This window comes from Ochotona curzoniae, unplaced genomic scaffold (genome assembly GCF_017591425.1).
Source record: "Ochotona curzoniae isolate NIBS_2020 unplaced genomic scaffold, NIBS_Ocur_1.0 scaffold_2476, whole genome shotgun sequence".
NCBI classification, from domain to species: domain Eukaryota; kingdom Metazoa; phylum Chordata; class Mammalia; order Lagomorpha; family Ochotonidae; genus Ochotona; species Ochotona curzoniae.
In genome coordinates, this window is record NW_024467095.1 from 18,530,600 (window position 1) to 18,554,189 (window position 23,590).

Below are 23,590 nucleotides of genomic sequence, written 5' to 3' on the forward strand. Positions count from 1 at the left end.
GAGGAGGGGAGGGAAAGAAGGGGAGAAGAGCAGGGAGGAAAAAATCTCAAATCAAAATCGCCTGGTGCACATGTCTTGAAGGTGAGCAAGACGCCCTTCAAAATTCACAACAGCTTTTCCCGTTTGTGGTGGGCGATAAATGTCCTATTCCCATCAGACCCACTCCAACTCACCGCGTGCGTTGCTACCTGAGCGCCTCCGAACCCCGCCCACTGCCCTGGCGCTTCTACCCAAGCCCCGCCCACTGCCCTGGCGCCTCTCTCCCGTCCCGCCCACTCCCCGGCTCCTCCCTCTCAGTCCCGCCCACTTCTCGTTTCCTCCCTTTCAGCCAGGCTCTCCCCGCCTTGCCACTGCGCCTGCGTCTACGTGCGGCTGGCGCCGAGGGCCTATGGGCGGGGCTCAGCGAAAGGAGCTCGGCTCAGGGGAAGAGGAAGAGGAAGTTAGGGGAGGGTCCTAGCTGGGAGTGAACCGGAAGTGTAAGCGCTCCAGCTTCTCTCGGCCAGGCGGAACCTGCTCCGCTGGGCCTGGTGGCCGCCAAAGTTCCTTCTCTTGCTTCGAGCGTCGTCGCGGCCCAGCGCCTCGCCCTCCTCGCCCTCCTCTCCCTCCTCGCCGGCTTGGCGCGGCCCTGTCTGCCTCTCGCCGGGCGCTCTTCGCTGGCTGCTGCCCACCGCCCCCTCGTCTGGTGCCCGCCCCGCCGCAGCGATGTGCGACAAGGAGTTCATGTGGGCCCTGAAGAACGGAGACCTGGACGAGGTGAAAGACTATGTGGCCAAGGTGAGCGGGGGGTTCCGAGGGGAGCCAGGGGCGCTGGGCAGGATGGGGTGGGCCCCGAGGGGAACCAGGGGCGCTGGGCAGGATGGGGTGGGCCCCGAGGGGAGCCAGGGGCGCTGGGCAGGACAGGGTGGGCGCTGAGAAGAGCAGCCAGGGGCGCTGGGCAGGACGGGGTGATGAGGCACCCCAAAAGTAGGGGCACAAGGCCAGCTTGCACGCCGCTCGCTGCAGTCCTTCATTGAGTGGGAATCAGTTCTCCATCTTGGCCTTGGCCATCCCCGAGCGAAGGTTTCTAAGTAAACTGGGCTCCGAGGAACGTTTTCTTTAACTGCGGGCGTGGTGTGAGTTAAGACAACCGTCCATGGTGACAAAAACAAGTACCGAAAAAAGCACTGGTGTAAATTCAGAAACTTGTAGTAGCAGTCACTTGGTGGAGTCCTTAACCCTGGGTGTGGCTCTTTCCGCTCCCCCTGACCACAGCAAATCCGCCTTTGCTCCCAGCAGTGGACTTGTCACCTGGCGTCTGGAGTGTTTGCTGTTAACTCCCTCCTCCTCCTCCCTGAAGCCTCCTGAGGTGCTTACTTGCACGTGCTGTGTGATGCACTTTCATTTCAGGGTATTTGAGGGCAAAGTCATGATTCAGGAAGCCCAACTCAAAAACCCAAAAGTCCAAACGGTAGAACTGGCTCCACATGCTGATGGCGTGCTAAGTGTAAAATTCCAGCCTCGACTTGTGGGGGAGGGAACTTGCCTGTGACTTTCATATGATGATAATGCAACCTCCCCCCCCAAAAAAATCTAAAAGTAATTTTGCAACCTACGGTGCAGGGCATCTTGCCCACCGTGTGAAGCCCCCCGGAGGTGTCACCACTGATTCGCTGCTTGGCGGATCGGTGTTATTCCAGTAAGGAGAACAGAAGTTTCCTAAATCTGCAGGATTGCTCAAGGCACACCGCTGTTTATTCTCTGTCCAGTGGCATTACAACTTTCGAGTTCTTGCTCGCAGTTTGCCAGCCAACTTGTTACATGTAGTGGGTTTTTCGGCTAAGTGGCCTTCTGTTCTCTGCCTTCTCAGCTAGTAGCTGCTCATGGAAAGCTGAATTATTGGCCATTGCAAAGTAAGGTTGAAGAAAAGAAGTTCTACAAACAAGGTCCTTGGGACTGTAGCCTGGCCCCTCGGTGCCAGTGGGGTACTTTGTAATATCCTGGAAAGCCAGTGGGCTCTGGGAAACCCTGGTTACTTGAAATACAAGTTGTTAAGAACTTAGAGCTACAAACCTAGCACCCCTCCGTGACACAGCCATCACCCTGCCAGGCATGGCCTGGGGAGCCCCCTCAGCAGGCCTGTGCAGACTCTTCCACACTGGTGACCCTGACTCCAAAGCAGAGATGTTCCACTGCCAGCCCAGTTGTTTGTGGACAGGGAGTTTTCAGTCACTCGGAAATGTTGTCGTAAAAATACATGCCAGTGAGGTTGGATTAAGTGAATTTCAGGTGATTTCAAAATTAGGTTACTATGTTGAGTTTGAATCTTTGCTAATTACTTCCATACTGCCCACTGTAATCAACAAAGATGTGCCAAAGAAGGAGGGCGAACAAAAGGAACTATTGAATGCTGGCTTATCCGAAAAGGTGTGGCTGTCTTCACACCTCTGACCTTGTGCCTCTCTTGGTTTTCACTGAGAACCATGAGTCTATTAAAGTCTTTTTATTTTGTGAATTAAAACAACTAAAAAGCTGGCCCTCTATGTTTTACTGATAAGCTCCCTAATAAGGGAGCCGGTTCACACTCTCAAATGCCTCAGCAGCTTCTCCTGTTCTAATTCATTAACTCTTTGTCAGCAATTTATGAACATTGTTTTATGAGTTTATGTAATGTGCATTTATCTGAGTTTATACACAGAAGGTACAGAGAAGACATTTGAATGTGTCTCGTTTTCATTCGGAGAAGCCTTTTAGGAATATTGTCCTTAGTAACTAGAATGTAGTTGTAGGGGAAGCATTTTAATATCTTTGAGTTTTTTGTTTTGTCTTTTTCTAAAGATTTATTTATTTTTATTGGAAAGGCAGATTTACAGAGAGGAGGAGAGACAGAGAAAGATCTTCCATCTGCTGGTTCACCCCCAAGCTGCTAAAACAGCAGGAGTTGAGCCAGTCCGAAGCCAGGAGCTTCTTTCATGTTATCCATGCGGGTGCAGGGTCCCAAGGCTTTGGGCCGTCCTCCACTGCTTTCGCAGGCCACAGGCAGGGAGCTGGATGAGAAGTGGAGCAGCCAGGACATGAACTTGCGCCCATATTGGGATCCTGGTGTGTATAATCAGTAATTATACATTTCTACTTGCTCCTGATTCTATCGAGTGAGTTTTTGAACTCTAAGGAATTAGTTCAGAATTCCCAGACACTGGAAATTATATATTTCTGATAAGGAAAAGGCAGCATATAGAAGAAATTTAGATTACCTCATCTTAAATGTCAATTTTTTTTAAAGTCTTTCAACAAGTGCGTTCTTGCTTCTTGAGTGAACTTAAGCTCTATCTTTCTAATTCATCCCTTTTGATTGGGTGCCACTGAGATGCCAGGCACCTTACCCTGGGAGGATAGACTTGGTAATTCCACAGTGCGTGGTGCAGAGCCAGCTCTTGCTCAGTTCGGTGGCCCAGGCCGTTGCAGTCTGTCCGTGTTGGCCTGTCTCATCTCCCGCTCCGAGCCTTCTGCTCCAGTGCCAGGCTTGTCTGCCTGTGGCTCTTCTCAGGTGCCCGCTGATCTTGACCATGTCAGCTCATCTCAGTTCTGAGCCCCCACGCTGGTAAACTCCCCATCACTTGCAGAAAAATACTTGATTTCAAATAAACCTCTGCTCTTTGCTGCCTCGCTTCTCTGCTGTGATTTTTCATATGTATCTTCATTAGACCGTGGACTTCTGCAGGACAAATACTGGATCCTTGTTTGCATTTCATCTCCTGTATAGTGCCAAGGAATTTCGTTAAAATATTATGTTGCTAGTAAGAAATTATTTTTCTTATTTTTATAAACTTCATTCATTATAATTGTCAATGGCTTATGTTTGCATAAATTATACAGGTGCATCTATAATATAACATATGTATATATCACATTATATATATATATATATATACACACACACACACGTTTTTCCCAGTTCCATTTGTATGAAATAGTTACTTGGTTTCTTAGCTTACTGAAGCTTAGAATCAGTACATTGGGAGAGAGAGGGAGAGGCTTGCTAGAGATGGAAACAAAAATTATTTCAGACTGTGAACAAAGATAAGAAACTAGTTATAATTGTTTTAAAATTTTAATGTAACAATTTGAAAATAGGTAGCATAGAGATGAGCTCCCCGTCAGCCTCAGCCCCGGCCAGACACTGCCCTGGCTCAAGGTGTGTCCACAGGGAGAGTGCTTGGTGGGTGTGGACACTTGCTGTGCTTGTCATCATACCTTAGAATTTATGTTTGTGATTCTGCATAGTCCAGAAAACTTAAATTGTGTCTTAGTAATTTTCTGAGCTTTTTCATTTTAAAGATTTATTTTTTATTTTTATTGGAAAGGCAGATATACAGAGAGGAGAGAGGAAGATCTTCCGTCCGATGATTCACTCCCCAAGTGAGCGCAACGGCCGATGTTATGCCGATCCAGAGCCAAGAGCCTCTTCTGGGTCTCCCACACGGGTGCAGGGTCCCAAAGCTTTGTGTCGTCCTCGATTCTTTCCCAGGCCACAGGCAGGGAGCTGGAAGGGAAGCGGGGCTGCTGGGATTAGAACCGGCGCCCATATGGGATCCCAGGTGTGCAAGGCAAGGACCTTAACCACTGTGCCACCACGCCGGACCCTGAGCTTTTTTTTTAAAGAAGGCATTTAAACAGTTTCTTAAGTATGATCTTAAAATTTTACATATTGAGCTTTGTGGTTCAGTACACAGATATTATCACATCTACTCATGAGTATAGTTTTCAGTGTTATTAACCTCATTTTACAGATTTTTAGAAATTAACAAAATGAGGCCTAGATTAAACAACTTGTTTAAGTTCATAAGGCTCTTGTTAGCAAAGCTAGGATTTGAACCTGAGCCCTGGAATTCTGAAGACGCTTCACAGCTCTGATATGTTCACCCGTCTCGGACTCTTGACCCACAGTTTTCAGTAATGCCAAATAACTCCAGGATACCATAGTACCAAGTACACGCATCAGAAAAATAGTCACTTTAGCATGGTGTTGCCACAAGCCTAACAAGGGAGCGTGGTGACTGGCTGAGGCAAGTGAGCCCTGTGAGCGGCGCTGGCGGTGCCCCTGTGGTCCGCAGCAGGCCTGGCGCATCCACAGCCTTGCTCACCGGCAGGTGCTTCTGTTTCACTTGCTGTGAAACACTATCATCAGGTCCCTGACTTCCCTTTCTCTGTGGTTTGCTTTGCCTCACTAACCCTTTCTAATGACATCTGCCTTTGACACTAACAGGTTTGGAAAGTAACAAGTGTACCATATTAAAGATAGGATCTCTCAAACTTGAAAAAGATACTACTGTTAAAGAAATTGCATAATTTCCGGGGATTGCTTTTCACTTGCCTAATAAAATAGCTAACTTCAAGGGGTCCTGAGTCAGTGTATCTTAAGTTCTTAGATTTTAGACAGTTTCTTTTTTATTATCTTTTTTTTTTTTTTTTAGCTTTTTTTGTCCTTATAAAAGTGTATCACTTTGTTTTGTTCTTTCTTAGCATAACAGGTGACCCAGACAGAAGGCAAGTATCAGCTTCTCTAAGATTCAGGTGCCCCTGAGACTCTAATGATAAAATAAAGGAGGATCTTTTGTTTGATAGCAGCTCATAAGCATATAGGCATACAGTATCTTGCTTTTAGATTTTAAACAGTATTCTTTCATTAGTATAACTAGTTAAAAGTTTAATGAATTGGAACTGATTTAAATTACAAATTGTGTCTGTCTGAATTAGACTATTGGACAGGATGCAGGGAAACACGGTGTGCTGTGCCTGACCGCCCCACCTAGGTAAGTTTCCTTTGAAATAGAGGGCTTCTGTGGCATAGCACGCTAATCCTCAGTCTATGGCACCAACATCCCAAATGGGCACAGGTTCGTGTCCCGGCTGCTCCGCTTCCCATCCAGCTCCCTGCTTAAGGCCTGGGAAAGCAACAGAGGACTGCTCAAGTCCTTGGGTCCCGCACCCACATGGGAGACCTGGACAGAAGCTCCTGCTCCGTGGCTGCAGACCGGCCAGATCTGACTGTAGCCATTTGAGGTGTGAGCAGGAGGGTGGAAGACCTCTGTGTCTCCTCTGTAAAATCTGCCTTTCAGATAAAAGTAAATCCTTTTAAAAAAGGGGTACAAAGAAACTGAAAAGTTAATCCACAATTCTATCACATAGAAAGAAATCTAATAACTTTAAAAAGTACAACCAGATTAATTCAGGTACAGATTAAAAAATGCAACAATTAGAACAAGAAGATCAAGTTCTCCCTTCCCCCCTCCCTGTCAGCAGTTACTCTTCATGTGTTCACATAATTATTTTCAGAAAATGTCGGAAATTGACTTATTTATCCTTTTCCCCACTTAAAAAAATAAGAACAACTTCAAATGCTTCTAAATTTTGCTTTTAAAAAATTCCTTGGTAAGTTACCTTGCACAAGGTTTACATTGAAATTTATCAATCTCCTCTTTAAATGGTACATGATATTCTACCTTATGATTATGCTATGATTGATTTAATGCTCGGGGGTGGATAAGCGACATTGTGGTGCAGGTGTTAGGCTCTGAGACACTGCACTGTGCTCAGGCCCCCATGGCCAAGCACCCGTCTGTGGCCCAGGCCGGGCGTCAGCAGACACGAGAAAAATGGGATTTGCTTTTCGCTAATGAAAAGCAGCTTAGTGGAACTGAATCAGCCTTATGTACGCTCTTCCTCACATTTCCTCTTGTTCACTTTCCTATGTGGGGGTTCTGCTTCTTGGTGATTTCTATGAGCCTTTCATAAACTAGCAAGATTTTTGTTTGGTTATTTTTATGTGTCTAAATATACCACATGTTTTCCTTTTGTGTTTTGGATATGGCACCTGTGTGTTTCCTCTGTGAAATCATAAGTGGTTTTGGTCTTCTAGAGGCTCAGCCCCCATGTTTTTGCATCTGTCATTTATTCTGAAGTGAGAATTAGGAATATAGTTTGTGTTTGTCTTTTTAGTGGCCAGTTCCCGTAACATTTAATATATTAATTCATCTTTACCTATTAACCAGAGCTGCCATCTTTACCGTGGAGACTTCTGATCTGAACTGGCTTTATCATAGGCAATTCAAATGTGTTGATTTCGTGCTCTTTTTTCAACTCTACCAAACTGGTAATAATTTAGTGATTTTTTTTCCTGTTGATCAGGAGAGTATGAAGCTGGTTTGGAGTGACCTCACACTGACACGTGTCTTAACAGCATCAACCATTGTTCTCTTGAAAGTGCTGACATTGTGTGATCTGAAGAACATTACACCTTAGCTTTTAATCCTATCAATTAATTATCTTGAAATAGGAGGATATGATATTAAGGGAATATGTCATATCAAAGTGTTTGAAACAATGAAATGACATTTAAATAATCAAATTGCTTTGATTACATCAGAAGCCACATCGTGATCATCAGTGAAGCAGGTGATCTTGCAGCTACATCTTTATAAACTTGATAAGCTTAGAAAAGAGTGGATGGGGTTGCGATTACTGGAACAAGAAGACACCACATGGCAGAAGCTGACGCGGGAGAATGGAGCGGGCCTGGGCAGTAGCCATCGTGTTGGCTTGGGACCCGCCTCTCCGGCCCTGCCCCTGTCCCCTGGCTCACTCGGAGCTGGTATACCTGCTGTCCAGAAGTTGGTTAGAAACTAAGGACACTAATCATGCCTACCTAATATATGAGTGGAAAAGGAAAAATTAGATGTTAAAGACCCTAGCTAGGAATAAACTGGTAAATTTAGAGGTTTCTTTTTCTTAAACCTGAGTCGGTTTTTCTGTCACCAGCCTATGATGTCTTCTGGTGAAGTACTTGGTACCAGCCATATCTGCTAGTGGAATTGTTTTTTTCATTCTACTCCATCTGCTTGTTAAATTTCTCCTTATTTTTCAGGTTTTTTTCTTGTGCATTTTTTTTTTCTGCATAGCATTCTTGATTGCTTAAGTAACTGATCTCATTTACGCCAGTGTGCTGTCTTCAGACAGCTGATTTAACAGCTTTGCGTATACACTGCTGCAGAATTCCTTAGAACTCCAGAGCTTATTGGCTTCTGATGTAATTGAAAAGCCATTGGATTTGAGGAACTGACAAAAGAAACTCAAACCTTTCTCTGAGGAAAGTGACAAAATTTTGAATGCTCAGACAGTTTGTCTTGATGACTAAAAAGACAGAAGTACATTGATACATATGGGTCAGTTTTGGTTACATGCTTACAGCAGTTCAAAAAGGTCATGGGAAATTAATTTTTAAAAAATAAGTTTATTTAGTTACAAAAAGTCTTTAAATTTATGCATAACTTATTTAAGTGCATTTTCCACAAACATTTGAAGACACTTTACATAACGATTTCATGTTTGAACTATTTTCAGAACAGCATTCTAATGTTCTTTATTCCATCAGTAACGAGGGATATGGCATCATTGGCAATGATTTATATGCCTGTGGTTATTTTTGTATTTTTGGGTTCCAGATTCTGCTGGACAGTTTTATTAAAATACAGGTGCACAACCCAATGTGGTAAATGAAGGCTTGTAAAATACATGATTCCATAGTCTCTATGAAATAGACCCGTTTAAAAACAGAGCCAGCGTCCGCTCCCTGAACACCTGCTGTGACCCAGGCACTGCTCCGAAAAGGCAGCACGTGATCCCTGCACGGATGGTGATGGCTTTCCGAGGCTAGGACTCCTGGGACATTTGTTTACTCACCTACATTCTGTCTTATTGTATAAAATTGTATTATTGTGTATATTTCTCATTTTGTATATCTTCTTTCAAGGTTCAGTTTTGACATTTGTGTATAATTTTTAAACATATTTACTTAAGGGAATCATTGCTTTATCTTTCATCATTTATTTATTTTTTAAGGCCAGATATGCCACACTTAGAGCCCTCGCTTTGAACACCTCTCTATGATTGGATTAAGCATCCTCGGAGTGCTGAGGGTCTCTGTGGATCTTTTAAGGGCTCTGGGTTAACACCTATTTTCATAATGGTAATATTAGCATGTTCTTTGTGCTTTTTGTTGTGATAAACTTTGACTGATGGTCCACTAACAGAGGTGACACCTTGGCTAGTCAGGCCTCAGCCCCCAGCTGCCCTGCTCCTGCAGGTTGTGACCGTCACTTGCACACTGCACACTTCTCCAGCGTGCCAGCTCCCCAGGGGTGCGCTGAGCAAGCAGTGCAAAGGCACCTCATCACACCTTGATTCTAGAGCCCACGTCCCGTCCTCAAGAAGTAGACATACTCATACGGCGCTGCTGCAGTGCTGTTTTTGTTTGAAAAAACAGTGCTAATTATAGGTTTGTTTTTCATACATGGACATTGAACAGTTTTTTAAAGCCCTGTCATTTTAAAGAAAAAAAAAATAAGGACTTATTTATTTTATTGGAAAGAAAATTTCTTTATCAAGATAAAGTTATAGCTCAAGACAATTTTGAAACATTTGTCTTCCATTTTGATTTTGATAGCTTTCCAGTACTTTAAAGTCTTTCTGATGATACTAGGTGTTGTATTAATGGATGCTTTTGAATTTCCATTTTAAAAAAAAAAAACTTGGCAGACTTTGGAAAGCATGCGCAGTTCACTGAGGCAATATTTTCTTCATGACCAGTGCACAATGCTACAGTCAACAAACATTTAGAGAATTTGCAAGAAATGTGCTGTAGTACCTGCTGCCCTTCTTGTTCTCGTTTTAGTTTTTTTAAATGCTAAAATGTGGGCCCGGCGCAGTGGCGCAAGTGGTTAAGTCCTCGCCTTGCACGCCCGGGATCCCATATGGGCGTCTGTTCTATCCCGGCAGCCCAGCTTCCATCACAGCTCCCCGCCTGTGGCCCTGGGAGGCAGTCGAGGACAGCCCAAAGCTTTGGGACCCTGCATCCGTGTGGGAGACCCGGAAGAGGCTCCTGGCTTCGGATCGGCATAGCATCGGCCATTGCGCTCACTTGGGGAGTGAATCATTGGATGGAAGATCTTCCTCTCTGTCTCTCCTCTCTGTATATCTGCCTTTCCAATAAAAATAAAATAAATCTTTAAAAAAAATAGACAATACAGATGATTTACTTATGTATATTACTTATAAACATGAGAGAAACATTTAAAAAAATAAATTCTAAAATGCTTATTTGTATTAATATGCAATGTATTTTTGTTACTTCTAAATGAACTAATTTGAAAATGAAAATGTTTTCCACTGTAATTGATAGAAGGGAATATATTTAAAAAAGCATTTTACCTATTTAAAAGGCAGAGTTACATAGAGAGAGAAATATCTTCCAGCCACTGATTCACTCCCCATATGGCTACATTGGTCAGGGCTGGACCAGACCTAAGCTACAACGTAGAAATAGCCACAGGGGGCTGGATCAGAAGTGGTACAGCCATGTGGAGGCAGGTACTGCACACAGTGGCTTTACTTGCTGTGCCACCATGCTCACCATGCTGGCCCCAGGAATAAATATTTCTAAAAAATTTTAAGAAGGAAAATGTCTTTTGTGAAATACCTGTATAGATTTCAAATTTTTATTCCATTTTAGCACGAGCTTTGTGATATTAATAGATACCACCCATTATTGCTTTGTTACATTGATAGATACTGTCATATTAGTAGGTACATCTTATATAAACAATAAACTTCTTAATCCTAAAAATAAGAGAATCACTATACCCAAGGTGTGGAGGTACTCTTCCCGGTTCCCCTTAGCTACAAAGGAGCATGAGTATTGTGTGTTCTGATGAGTAAATATTGACTTGCTTTTAGAATAGAATGTGCTTTACTCATAGTTTATTCCGTCCTGACTGTAGGTCAGGAATTCTCAAGCCTGCCTACCCACAGTGTGTTTAACAAATGCCTTACATGTCTTCCATTTGCGTTAGTGTTAACTCGGGGAATTAGACAGGATCTCCACCCTCTTTCCAGACACATAACTGTGTCTACTTGGTTGTGGGTTAGTCTGTGTAGTTTTATCATTCTAAGATGAGCTGGAAAACTGTAGTAGTTTGTGAAAGGGAGAGTGTTGAACTTTGAGCTTTTACTTCTGCAGGATCATTAACAACACACTGCTACTGAGGCATAAAAGTACAGTATGAGTCATCGTGGCAGAAATAAAAGAAGTGTAAGATGTCTCTGACCCCTAAACACATTTAAAACCCCATTTACATGAGATATAAATACATCTGTGGGACCAGTGTTGTGGCAGCAGTTAGACCGCTTACAGCATCAGCAGCCCACTTTGGCATGCCAGCTCCGGTTTCAGTTCCAGCCGCTCTGCTTCCGATCCAGCTCTGCTGGTGCGCCTAGGGAGGCTGCAGGCGATGACTATGGTGTCTGAGCCCCAGTCACTCTCTTGGGAGACTGACTCCTGCTTGCACCTGGCCCAGCTCCAAACACAGCAGCCACCTGAGAAGTGATATAGACAATGGAAAACACACACTCTGTCTCTTTCTCAAATTCTTTAGAAAAAGGGCGGGGGAGAGGGGAATCTTGTGATGGCTCACTGGCTCAAGTGGCCAATTCTTCCCCTGCAAGCACTAGGATCCTGCATGGGCTCCAGTTCAGGTCTGGACTGCTCCACTTCTCAGCCAGCTCCCTGCTTGTGGCCTGGAAAGGCAGTGGAGGATGACCCAAAGCTTTGGGTCACTGTGCCCACGTGGGAAACTCGGAGTGGCTCCTGACTTGTCACAGGTGGCTCAGCTGTGGCTGTTGCAGCCGTTTGGGCAGTGTATCAGCAGATGGAAAATGTTTCTGTGTTTCCTTTCTGTATATCTGCCTTTCCAATAAAAATAGTAAGTATGTGTGTGTGTATATGTATATGAATATATTTACTACTTAATAACATCAAAAGCTGAATCGTGGGTTGTCACAGGCTGCTTGTAAAGACATCGTGTTCTGTGTTGGTCTGGTTTTGATACCTAGCCTCAGCTCCTGATCAGCTACATCCGTTACAGACCTTGGCATGCAGTGGTTATGGCTCAAGTCATTGGCTTCCCAACTCGAGACTTGGACTGTTCTGGGCATTTGGAAAGTAAAGGCAGCAGATGGAAGTGCATTCTCTTCCTCTGCCTCTAAAATTAAACAAAACAAAGACGAGCGCAGTGAAGGATGAGTTCTCAGGGAGATAAAGTTGTTGAGCATCCTCTTGATTGTATTTCCCACTTACACTATTCCTGCGACATCCAGTTAAATAGCACTCATGTGTTTACGTGTTTCCTTCTCTAAGACAGTAGATGAGAGGGAGAGACAGTGCCCAACTTACATACAGTACAGTAAATTCTAATTGTAAGTATTGTCTTACTTCAAGTCAGAGAGAAAGAAAAACCTTCCATCTGCTGGTTCACTCCCTAGATGCCTGCAACAGCCAGTATAACGCCAGGTGAAGGCCAAGAGGCAGCGTCTTCATCTGTGTCTCCACACGAGTGGCAGGGGCCTAGCCACATGGGCTGTCTTCCACTGCTTCTCCCAGGCCATTCGCAGGGAGCTGTGTTAGAAGTGGAGCAAGTGGCAGCTTTATCTGCCAACACCACAACGCTCACCTCCCTCCCCCCATCCCTACTCTTACTGAAAGAAAAAAAATATATAGTTTTTGTTTTGTTTTATTCATGCGTGTTAAACCAGCTTGCCCTATTCAAATAAGTAGGAAGCTGTAAAGCAGTGGTAGTTTTCAGCATTATTTTCAGCCATCTTTGGAACTGCTTTCTTTTCACGTGAGTGCAGAAAAGCCCATTTCCTGGGTGTAGAATGCTAGAACTAAGAGGAAGAGTTATAGCTTGACAAACGCACCAGATACCTTTAGCACATGAACAAAAGCAACAAAGGGAAAAAGAAAAAAAAAAATTAGCAATCACCTCTTCCAGCTTCTGAGTTTACAATAAGGAAACTAAGGGGCCACCAAACTTGACAAATGCCCCAGTGTGGCTAGTAACAGGCAGTTTGGAGCCCAACGAGGTCTCCTGTCTAGTGTTCTTTCTACTGTTTAGTACCACCTTCCATGGGCAGTGAAACCCAGAATCGGGTAACAAGGAAAATGGCATAATCTGATGAAAGGTAACTGTAAAAAACTGAAAGATGTCAGAGAATGTAGACTTCCTGTGCGCTTGGATCGCCTAGTGGGCTGTGGCTCCCAGGAGCAGCAGGCAGTATGGGGTCCCGCGCGCGTGGGCTGTGTGGCTCACGGTGAATGGCGGCCAAACCAAAGCGGACGTAGAGCATGGTGCTTTGCAAGCTGGAATATGGAGAGTTGTTCCACACCATGAAGTAAATGCAGGGGGAGCGAGAACTACAGATTTGGAGTTGTGACTTCTCTGTTACCACAAACTCCACAGTTTGATTGCACATCTACATTGGTATTCATGAAAATATGTTTGTATAAATTTGATAAGTAAAGTAATACTTTGAGAAAAATTCTTACTTGGCTATTTAGGATTTTGCCTTCAGACTCAAGTTCTCGCTGTTGGAGTACTGCAGTGAAAGGTTTGAGGAGTAGAGTAAGGACTTAGTGGAGTGGGCATCTTACATTCTTGTGAATGGATGATACGTAGCCATGCATCTAGTTTAGAGGTACACAAGCACACGTCTTTGTCAGTGAAGGGTGAAGTTTTCGTGGTCAGAGATGCGTAATTCCACTTGTTTTCCAGAGGGTGCCCATGACTGGCTTTTGCAACATCTTTGTCTAGTTTTAGTATCAAAATAATGCTTGCCTCAGAATGAGTTGAAATTCCTTCTCATCCCTTTAATTTTCTCTGGTTTTGTGTTTTCCTTGAACGTTGAACACGGTTTGCCAGTGGAGACTGGCGTCTGGAGATGTCACATGGGGAGGTTGCGTGGGGACCCTCCTGCGGGGCCTTTGTGCCTGCCTGCCTGCCCTGGTCACTCCTGCTGGAAATGTATCAGCTGTGTTGAGGAATCACCTTTTATTTCTCAGTGTTATTTTCTGCTTTCTTTGATTTCTATTCTGATCTTTATTCTTTCCTCCTGCTTGCTTTAATTTTATTTCTGTTGGTGAAAGTGGAATGAGCATTGATTTGAAACCTTTTATTTTTCCATACCTGCTGCTTTGCTAGGCTCTGCACACAGGCTGTTTCTCTTCCACCAGTCCCACACAGCCTGTATAGTAACTTCTTGTCTGCTAAAGTAAGAATTGTTGTGAAAGTGGAGAGATGAAGGAGAAAGTTTAAACTCACAACTGTGTCTCATGTGCATTTTTTCTGTTGTGCAGAATTTCATTTCAAGTTTTTGTTTCACTTTGTTATTTCATGAAAGTCGTGCTGTAAGAAATGGAAAGTATCAGGTGCTCCCGGGGGGAGAAGTTTCTCTGTCGTGTCGGAACACGGACACTCATTGCACGTGGGTTCTCTTGTAAGGGAGAAGATGTCAACAGGACGCTGGAAGGGGGAAGGAAGCCTCTTCATTACGCAGCGGACTGCGGGCAGCTTGAAATCCTGGAGTTCCTGCTGCTAAAAGGAGCAGATATCAACGTACGTAGAAACATTGTCATTCTAGAAAAAACTCCTAGTAAGTGCTTTTACTGTTTCTGATTGTGTAAAATGTTATTTGTAGAAGCCTCATTTTTAAAATAACATTATTTACAATTTTACAGCACTTCCTATAACTTATAAGTATGTTGTTCTTTTAAGAAGTTAAACCAAATAAATTCTTTTGAAAGTTGACAAACAAGATTGGGCTATTTTCCCCTTAGCTGTTGCTTTTTTGATTTTCAAGCTAAAGGAGCAGGCGCTGTCTGCAAGCAGCACGGCACTCTGCCGTCAGGAGCGATCCAGGCTGGGCTGTAGGACGGGGCAGACAGGACCAGGCTCCTCCTGACTCCAGCTTTATTGTCACTTCTGCCCTTTGGAGTTTGGGGAAGATGTTTAAGTAACTGCAGCAGCAAGTGTGACGGACACCGTGTCACCCAACCCCATCGTGAAGGTCATGGTTTACCTCTTGATTGGTTAAGCTCTATTCCACCGTTCCTTTCTGCTGGTGAAAGTACAATGGCGTTTGTATTACAGTAGAGAAGTAAGACGCAAAGACTCAATAGTCACACAATAGAGACATGGCAAAGCTGAGATCAGAGTTGAGGTCGCCGAGGTCAGAGCCTTGCTCCCTTTTTTATTCTACTGGCTCTCAAAAGAGACATGGCTTGTGGACTGGGGCCTCTTGGTAGACTTCAGAGACTAGAAATTTGATTCTGGGATAATTATACAAAGGTAAATAGATAAAAACTGACTTTGAAGCATTCATGAAAGTCCCCTGATAAGATCTAAAAAGAAAGAAGAAATGATAAATTTATAAGGTGATCTCTGATTATTTCTAGGCTCCAGATAAACATCATATTACTCCTCTCCTGTCTGCTGTCTATGAAGGTCATGTTTCCTGTGTGAAATTGCTTCTGTCAAAGGTAAGGTGAATTACTCATTTAACTGCTTGTTTGTCATAGCCTCTCTAACTGTTCAAGGTAAGTGTTTTTTAATTAATTTAAACTCTTTGTGGTAGCGTGGATAGAAAAAGAGAATGTTCAAAATTGAGATTTAGAGTAGTGTTACTCAGAATTAGTGGTCCACAGACTAGTTGCTAATGATTAAGAGCTTGGGTTTCTGCTTGCTCAGGAAAGCAGTAGAGAACAGCCCGAGCACTTGGGCCCTGCCGCCCACAAGAGAGATCTGGGCTACATTCCAGGTTTCTGGGCTTCAGCGTGACCCAGCCCTAGCTTTTGTGTCTGTTCATGGAGTGAACCAACAAATGAAAGATTTCTCACTCTCTCTCTGAAACTCTGCCTTTCAAATAAACAAATATTTATACACAAAAACATATGCAAAAAAATTTGATGAGAAGCCAGCATTATGGTGCAGCTAGTGAAGCCACAATTTGCAACACCAGAATTCTGTATCAGAATTCTGCACTTGATCTTAGCCAAAAGGCAGAGAAGCGATGTGTCAGAATTCTGGTTACAGTCCAGGTCAACTTCCTGTCTGGTTCCTTGCTAATGGACCTGGGAAAGGGGGACAGTGACACCCGCTTGCGAACCCCGAATGGAATTCCTGGCTCCTGGCCAGGCCCTGGTTTTGCAGCCCTTCAGCCCCCTCCTCCTCCCACCCCTGTACACTGTCATCCTTGTTGTGCGTCTCAGTCCTTGTAGTCAGATAAATGATAGGGAGCTGCGCGGTGGGAGGTAAGTTGTAGCCATGTAAAGCTGTTACTTGTTTTATATGAAAGGAAAGGAAGCTTTTTTAAAAGGTTTTTTTCAAAAACCTTTTTGAAAGCAGCAGGGTAAGTTTTAGTTCTGCTTTTTCAAAATTAATTACTTTGATTTTGTTGTTGCATAAGCTTCTTAAATGGATAGCCTGTAGCTTTATTAGTCAATTTTTTAACTTTTTTCTACAGATTGATCGTGCCTTTTCAAAAATATTTATTACAAATAAGACTAATCCAGTGCATCCTTTAAGAGTTTTTAAATCAGTGTTTATATTAAGGCAATTATTTTGCTTTTTCTCAAAAGAAAAATCCTTACAGATTATTATGAATCCATTAAATTACTTATTTTACAAACTTGTGCAGAATTCTTGATATTTCTAGTATATTGTCCAGTTAAAATATCATTAACATAGGAAAGAAAGGCAAAATAATATACAGGAATTTTAAAACTCTCTGTGGCTACAGAAAACAAAACAAAAAGATGGCTAAAGTATTTGAAATGAAAGCTTTATTTGATGTACTATATTGCTCATAATTTATTATCCGCCCAATTAGATAGATATTCTCTATTTTTATGAAGAAGTAGACCCTTTGTCTCAGAGAAATCTGCCTGAAGATCAAGAACAACAAATGAGGCAAGATGTTTCTGACTTGTATGTCTCCCCAGCAGGTGCTCTTCTGTGGCTGTCTCCAGAATTACTGTCAGAACAGTAATAAGTAATACAATGTGTGTATTCCTTTGGATCGAGGGAGAGAAATATGATCTTTTTAAATTGGTTTTTGTCAGTGAGCTAGTAAATGAGAAAAACCCTAGAGATGAACACATGTAGCACTTGCATGTCAAGACAAGTATGAACACTTGTTGGGAACCCCTACCTTGCCAGCAAACACAGAGAGGAGCGGGCAGGAATCTTCCTTCTGCAGGTTCACTTCCCACATGCCTGCAGTCGGCAGGCTGGGCATGAGCTTGAACTGAGAAGGTGATGATTGCCGTGGAGAAGCAAGGGCAGGTGGGAAATGTTCCAAATGCCACCTGCTGCCTGGGTGGGTGGGAAATAAACAACACTGCATCAAATCTCCACATTTTGTGGAAGACAGTGTTGCTCATGATTGACTAAAAGAGAGAGCAAGTTTGGAGGAAGAGTACGGATTCATTTGAGGAGAGGTCAGACTGGAACTTCTTGTGAAACTTAGATGTAAGTAATAAACATGCCCCCCCCCCACACACACACACACAGAATTATGGGCTTCAGATTCAGTGATGTTTAGGATAAAGGGTAGACATGGCTGTGGTCATCAGGGAAGCACCAGAGCCAGGTAGAACAAGAGAGGTGGTGTTTGGAGAACTGGAGCTCTGAGGGGTTAGGGATACAGCTCTCATCCTGTTCAGGGACCGCAGTGCTACTCGAACTTGTCTGTGTATTCCAAAGTCTTTTCTGAGCAATAGGGGGTAAATTGCAAATTGCCTGCTGGATCTGCTGATTCCTCATTGTCTGACAGAGACCCCCATGTTTTAGTTGTGCACATAGTAGCCTACCTGATACTTGTATCTCATCTTCCTTTGTAGTAAATAGGACTGTCTTTTTATGTTTGTTAAATGATAGAATGATGGCAAACTGTCTATTCATTCACTTCCCAAAATGTGTGCACCAGCCAAGGCTGGGCCAGGCTGAAGCCAGGAACCCAGAACCCGTCTTAAGTGCTTGGACCATCATCAGCTGCCTTCCTGGGCACTTAAGCTGGAAGCTGGAGCTGAAGCAGAGTAGCCAGGACTTGTCCTGACACTCCCGAGAAGCAGCTGACCTTCTGTTTGTCCTAAGTGTAGGCAGATAATGTGTGACACTTCTGGGTCACCATCTACGATACAACAGCACAAGTTGTCAGCTGCCGCACCCTTCCATCCAGCACCCTGAGAGTGGGCACACAGCCGCAGTGGGACCATCCTACCGGCATAATACACCACGCGCTCGAGCTGTGATGCTTTACTGCTATGATGGTGATGATGATAAGGAAGGAAAACAGGCTCAGGCGTACAGTGTTCATGTAGAAAGGCCCCCACCCGCGTCCCGAATCTGGCCGCTCCTTCCGGGGTCTGCGCTCTTGCTCTCCCGTCCCAGTGCTTGCCGCCAGTTTGACTTTCTCCCATGCTAGCCTTCCTGGCAGGGCTCTGCTTTTTGTTTTGTCTTTTCAAATCTCTGGTTCTTTTGACAGTAGCTGTCTGTCAGACAGTCTTTGGATATTTGTGAGATGAATGAATGGATAGATTGCCAAAGAAATAGGGAAAGGCACTTCCTGTGCCATCCCATGTGTGTGAAGGCATTGTGTATGAATGCGTGGAACTCCTGAGAAATTCTGTAGGGTGAGAGCATAGAAAGGTGAATGGAGGAAAAACTGGCAAATTTGCCTACACTTAGTATCTGAAAAACCACTAATGTTAAGTTAGACGAGTCTGTGGGCCTCGGGAGCTTGATAGAAGAATGAGAGGAGCCGGGTGGGACAATGTGATGTTGGGACGATGTAATGCTGACTTGGGCTGGCAAAGAGAACCCTTAGTTTGTCGAATGTGTTCTGCTAGGAGTGTGCATGTTCAGACCTAGTTGAGGACAAACTCACCTACTGTGTACTGGACAGTTTCTAAGTACTAAATATCCAGAGGTGAAGAATACGGACAAGATTGCCATTGTGGAGCTGTTCATTCCAGAATGTGAGGCAGATAAAGCAGTACACAGACCTGAAGGTACTGAGACAGCCAAAGGCCGAGCGGAGACCTGCTGCAGATGAACTGCTGCGGGACAGCGCCTCCAGACTGCGCATGGAAGCAGGCTTGGATTGCACTGGGTGTGCGAGGGGACCTGCCTCGCGCCTGCGTCCCACTCACTGCTTAATATTCCTAATAAAATGACCAACATCCTCCATGTTCTTAATATGTAGAAAAAAAGGTATGAACTTTACTGAAAGTATTGCAGAGATGAGAAGTAATTTTGTCACAGGACTACGTTCTTATTAAAAAACAGATTTCCCATCTCATACTACATACTGGGATATTATTTTCTAATGTTTAATTTATTGGGTAAATATGATAGTATAAAAGAGCTAGCTGTTAACCTCTTTTAATGTCAAAGGGGATTTATAGGTAAAAACTCCAAGTGCCTTAAAAATAATATAGCAAATTTTGTGGTTTTTTATGGCAAATTGTGTTTGTCACAGAATGGACCATGTCGGTAAAGAACCCTCGATTCTCACTGAACACTGAGCCCTTCCCCTCAGTCTCCTGTTTTCTCCTTTCCCAGCTGTGGGCTCACTTCCTGACCAGGGTCTCCCCTCTCTCCGCAGGGTGCTGATAAGACTGTGAAAGGCCCGGACGGCCTGACCGCACTCGAAGCCACTGACAACCAGGCAATCAAAGCCCTTCTGCAGTGATGGGGGGACGGACTGCTGACTCGGGACGACGCCTCTCCTGTGGCCTCACACTGCTGCCTGTCTGTCTGTCACTCTATCTGCCAGCTTCTCCAGCTAAATACTTTACGAGGGGTGAGGGGAGGGAGAAATTCTAACCAGTCAGACTACCAGGAAAGAATAAAAAGAAGTGATGTTTTGGAGGAGAGGGAAGAAGGCATGATCAGGCTTTTCTCGGGTTCCTGATCAAGTCAACCTCTTCTCCCTTTCTAATGAACTACACAACTTAGAAACCCCAGGGAGAGCAAAGACAAAACACACCAGAAACATTGGATCTTTTCAGCTCCCTAGCTAGCTTGTTCATTAGTTTGTGTTGAAGGTGTACTTCCACAAAGGCCAACTCTACATATTTGGTAGCCCTAGCTGCAAGCAGTAGTGGCTGCTGCAATGTAAACTTAGGGTGCTGAGATAAGCAATTAGCTCCAGCCTTCTGCCTTAAGATTGCACTCTCCTGGGGATCCCTGGCAGTTACGAGCGCCGCCTCCGTTAGTGACCAAATCGTTCCTCGGTGAGCTCAAGCTCTTGGTGGAAGCTCGGTGAAGACGAGGAGGGGCGCACTCCTATATTGCTGGATGACTGAACTTTGGGTTTTCTCTCCCGTCACGTGGATTTCATGTCTCTCTAGGTGAAACTGACTAGTTTTATTTATAATGTTAAATTTTAGCAGTCTAAAGGAGAAACCATTCCAGTATGCATATTTTTTCTCCCTTAGATTCAGACATTTATATAACATTGAAACACTTTGAAACTCTTGCTGGTAGTAAAAGGGGATTTAAAAATAGAATCATAGCCATAAGTGTGTTAGCATCATATGAAGAAGCAGCTGTCTTCGTACCGTACGGATTTTCTTCCTTTCCTATTCAAATGGCTTGACCTCAGTTACTTTGGAAATCAGGGGACATTCTTGGGAATGTCTCGCTCAGAACTGTCCTGGATGCTGATGACTTAGTGTACCAAAGCTATCCCCGGGGTGAGATTTACCATGTGGACAAATTAACCCCATCCCCACAGAGTGTGCTTGGAACCAGCTTTCCCTGAATTGGTGGTAGACTTCTGAACATATGCCAACCCACCTGCATATTTTGGTTATTTTTTTTATATAAATGATACATTGCATAAAACATGGCAGTTTCAGAACATATTGTGCTCTTAGAATACAGTGCCCTAAAATAATGGTTCTTACAACCTGGAAGAAATTTAGACACATCTCCAAAATGTTTATTTCCCAGGCAGTACAGTTGAAGTATATGACCTTAATTTTTTATCTTGCACTTAAAGAGTCCTTTGACTTGCCATCCATATAAGCTTACTGACAATATGGAAGTTTTTGCTTAAGGCCAACTCATGCAATAATTGAATGTACCTTAAAATTTTTAAGTGGGGGAGGAGTAAGTTTAAGAATTGTAAAGAATGATTTTTACAGCAGTGTAACATTCATCCTACAGTAGGTTAAATCATGATCAGAAAACAGTTTGGCTGATAAGTTTTACTGATCAGTTACTAACTGGTTGGTTGGCATGTGTGTGTGTTTCTCCCATGAATCCCTTTTTTTATCCTGTGGCTTTTTCACTTACAACTAGCCTAACCCTGTAATTTTCTTCCATCCAAGAATACAGTCACAAAAGGTGATTAGATACTTGGCTCTGTTTGCCTGGCTCTGCTAATGGAATGCAGCCTGTTAGAGCGACATCCTCGTTGAGTTGGAGGGCATTCTGTTAGTCTGACCAGCCCCCGAGCGCACCAGTGTCTCTTTTCACCTCTTGGCATGATGATCTTTGCAAGGCTTGAGTTTGCCCTTTACACGGTTTGCTCCTTTATTTTCAAAGTGTTTCTTGTAGTTGGCTGTTGTAGAGTGTGTGTTATCCTATCATTCCTTCACTTGGTCTGCTTCCCATGCCATTATGGTAGAGAAACTGTGGGATTCTTTGTACAGTTTGTCCTGGCACGATGTTTCTTGTAATGCAGTAGAGGCTGTCTCGCCCTTCCTCTTATTATCTCAGCTCTTTTGTAAACTCATGATTATGAAGCAATTGCCTGAGAAAATAACATATAAAGATAGAATAGTATAGACTGCCCAAGGTGGTTTGCAATTTTTTTTTAAGTAGGTTATTTATAACATATTTCTGAACCACTTGGCAGAGAAATTCACAACACTTAATGTTTATATTTTGAGTAAAGAAAGCTAAAACATGTCTGCTTTTTGGTACTACATGCATTAGCAAAAGGTTAATTTTGTTCTCCACTGAAGTACTATTTAACATCTCAGAAAAAATCTTGCATGTTTTGTAGTTTTGTATTAAATCAGTCATTTCATATGCACTATCTCAAGTCAAGACAGGTGGCTTGCCTGTTGACTTAGTGTGCTAACAGAGGCCCTCTGCGGTTAGAGTTCATAGCACCAAGTATCGCAAGTAGTCACTCACCTTTCTGAACCCGTGGGCATGAAGGAGACATGGTAGGTAGATGCAGTGTGTGCGAGTAGGCCTAGCCATTGATTTCCTTCTACAGATAATGAGTTTTTCAGTCTATGTACCTATTTGATTTTTTCTTCTAACACTTCAACTGAGCTACTGTTTTCTTCCATGCGATATTGTAAATTCAGTTGTGTATAGAGAAGCTGGTAAGAGTGCCCTCCTACATAAATAAGCAACTGCAGTGTTTTGCATGCAAAATTTAAAAAATTTAAATTGTCCTGATTATATTTTGTAAATGGAGAAACAATCATATCTTTCTAATCAGTAATGGCGGAAGACTAGTGCTTTGTGCATTTTGATATATTTGAGTTAAGTTTTTTCAAAATACTATACTTGGACACAGTTGGGTCTCTCATGAGTATCCTAGTTCCTGTACATCCGAATGCTAAATCTGTGTTACGGTTTTGTGTTGCAAGAACAAATGGAATAAACTTGAATTGTGCTACAGCCAGTGTGTCAGCAGCATTTTTTGTCTTTCAGTTATGGTCTCCTTTGTTTTCCAATCTTCTCCACAATTATACTATGACCCCGGTTAACTGTAACTGATTAGTCTAAGTAAACTTATTCCACTTCTTGAAAAAAAGTAAGTGAAAAGAGAAACATGAGCAGAGATTTAGTTGACAACAGCTACTAGACCCAAGAAGGGTTGGCTCTTCTGTGGGTGTCCTGGTGCAGATGAACCTGCTGGGAATGTGAGTGACTTCCCGACCGGCCGGGCCAGCTTGTAGCCTGCACCTCTTGCATGTCTTGAAGCCACTCTTTTAAGTTGCTACATATTTTGTGGACGGGTAACATTTTTCAGACTCAGTCACAAGCACTGTTTGAGGGTCGGCTTTTTAGGACATATGATCAAAACCGAGTCAGTATGTTGTGTGCTGGTCAAGCCCAGTAGTTCTGAGATGGTCCAGCAGTGACAGAACAAATGTGTGCCAGTGCTGATACAATCAAAGCTGTCTTTGATACTTTGCAGTTGTCAACTGAGATACAAAGAAGTGGGTTGGCCTGTGTGGCTTTAGGTAGGCGCGTTTCTAGAAAATCTCCATTATATTTCTCATCTTAAAATCAGGGTCTATAAAGAAAAAGTTGCAATCTACTGAAACGTTAGTAAAGGATTGGTTTTCTTGTAATGACTGAAGAGCAGACTGGCATATGTGGATGGACTGAAAGCTATCACAGGACTTGGACACGACACAGCTGACCCCTCTGCCAGGAGCCGTTCTCTTCCACATCAGTGCTTTCAGGTCTCCCACCTGAAGATTGATAGGAATGCAAGTTTCCAGGCCCCAGCTGAGACAAGCTCAAGTCAGGACCAGGTAATTCTGTTAGCCTGAAGTCTGGGGACCACTGAACACAATTGTAAGGAGACAGTCCGTGGTCTGTAAGAAGATGTCATAAAGAGAAACTGGAAGTCTAGAAATCTGCATAGTTTCTTAACACATCCCATGCACATTTGAAAGACTTTC

General features: G+C 43.5%; 1 protein-coding gene across 1 annotated transcript; it reads left to right on the forward strand.

The window, feature by feature from the left end:
- The first annotated feature begins 495 nt into the window (after positions 1-495).
- Positions 496-22,574, forward strand: MTPN (myotrophin). The gene is made up of 4 exons (XM_041002530.1): positions 496-774; positions 14,367-14,480; positions 15,320-15,403; positions 19,531-22,574. The coding sequence occupies exons 1-4, from the start codon at positions 703-705 to the stop codon at positions 19,615-19,617; spliced, it is 357 nt and encodes a 118-aa protein (XP_040858464.1). The 5' UTR covers positions 496-702; the 3' UTR covers positions 19,618-22,574.
- The last annotated feature ends 1,016 nt before the right edge of the window (positions 22,575-23,590 follow it).

Excerpts from the sequence above, each read along its gene's own strand:
- MTPN (XM_041002530.1), top strand. The coding sequence starts at position 703 with ATGTGCGACAAGGAGTTCATGTGGGCCCTGAAGAACGGAGACCTGGAC. Across the intron at positions 14,481-15,319 it reads TAAAAGGAGCAGATATCAAC|GCTCCAGATAAACATCATAT; the intron begins GTACGTAGAAAC and ends GATTATTTCTAG. Across the intron at positions 15,404-19,530 it reads TGAAATTGCTTCTGTCAAAG|GGTGCTGATAAGACTGTGAA; the intron begins GTAAGGTGAATT and ends CTCTCTCCGCAG.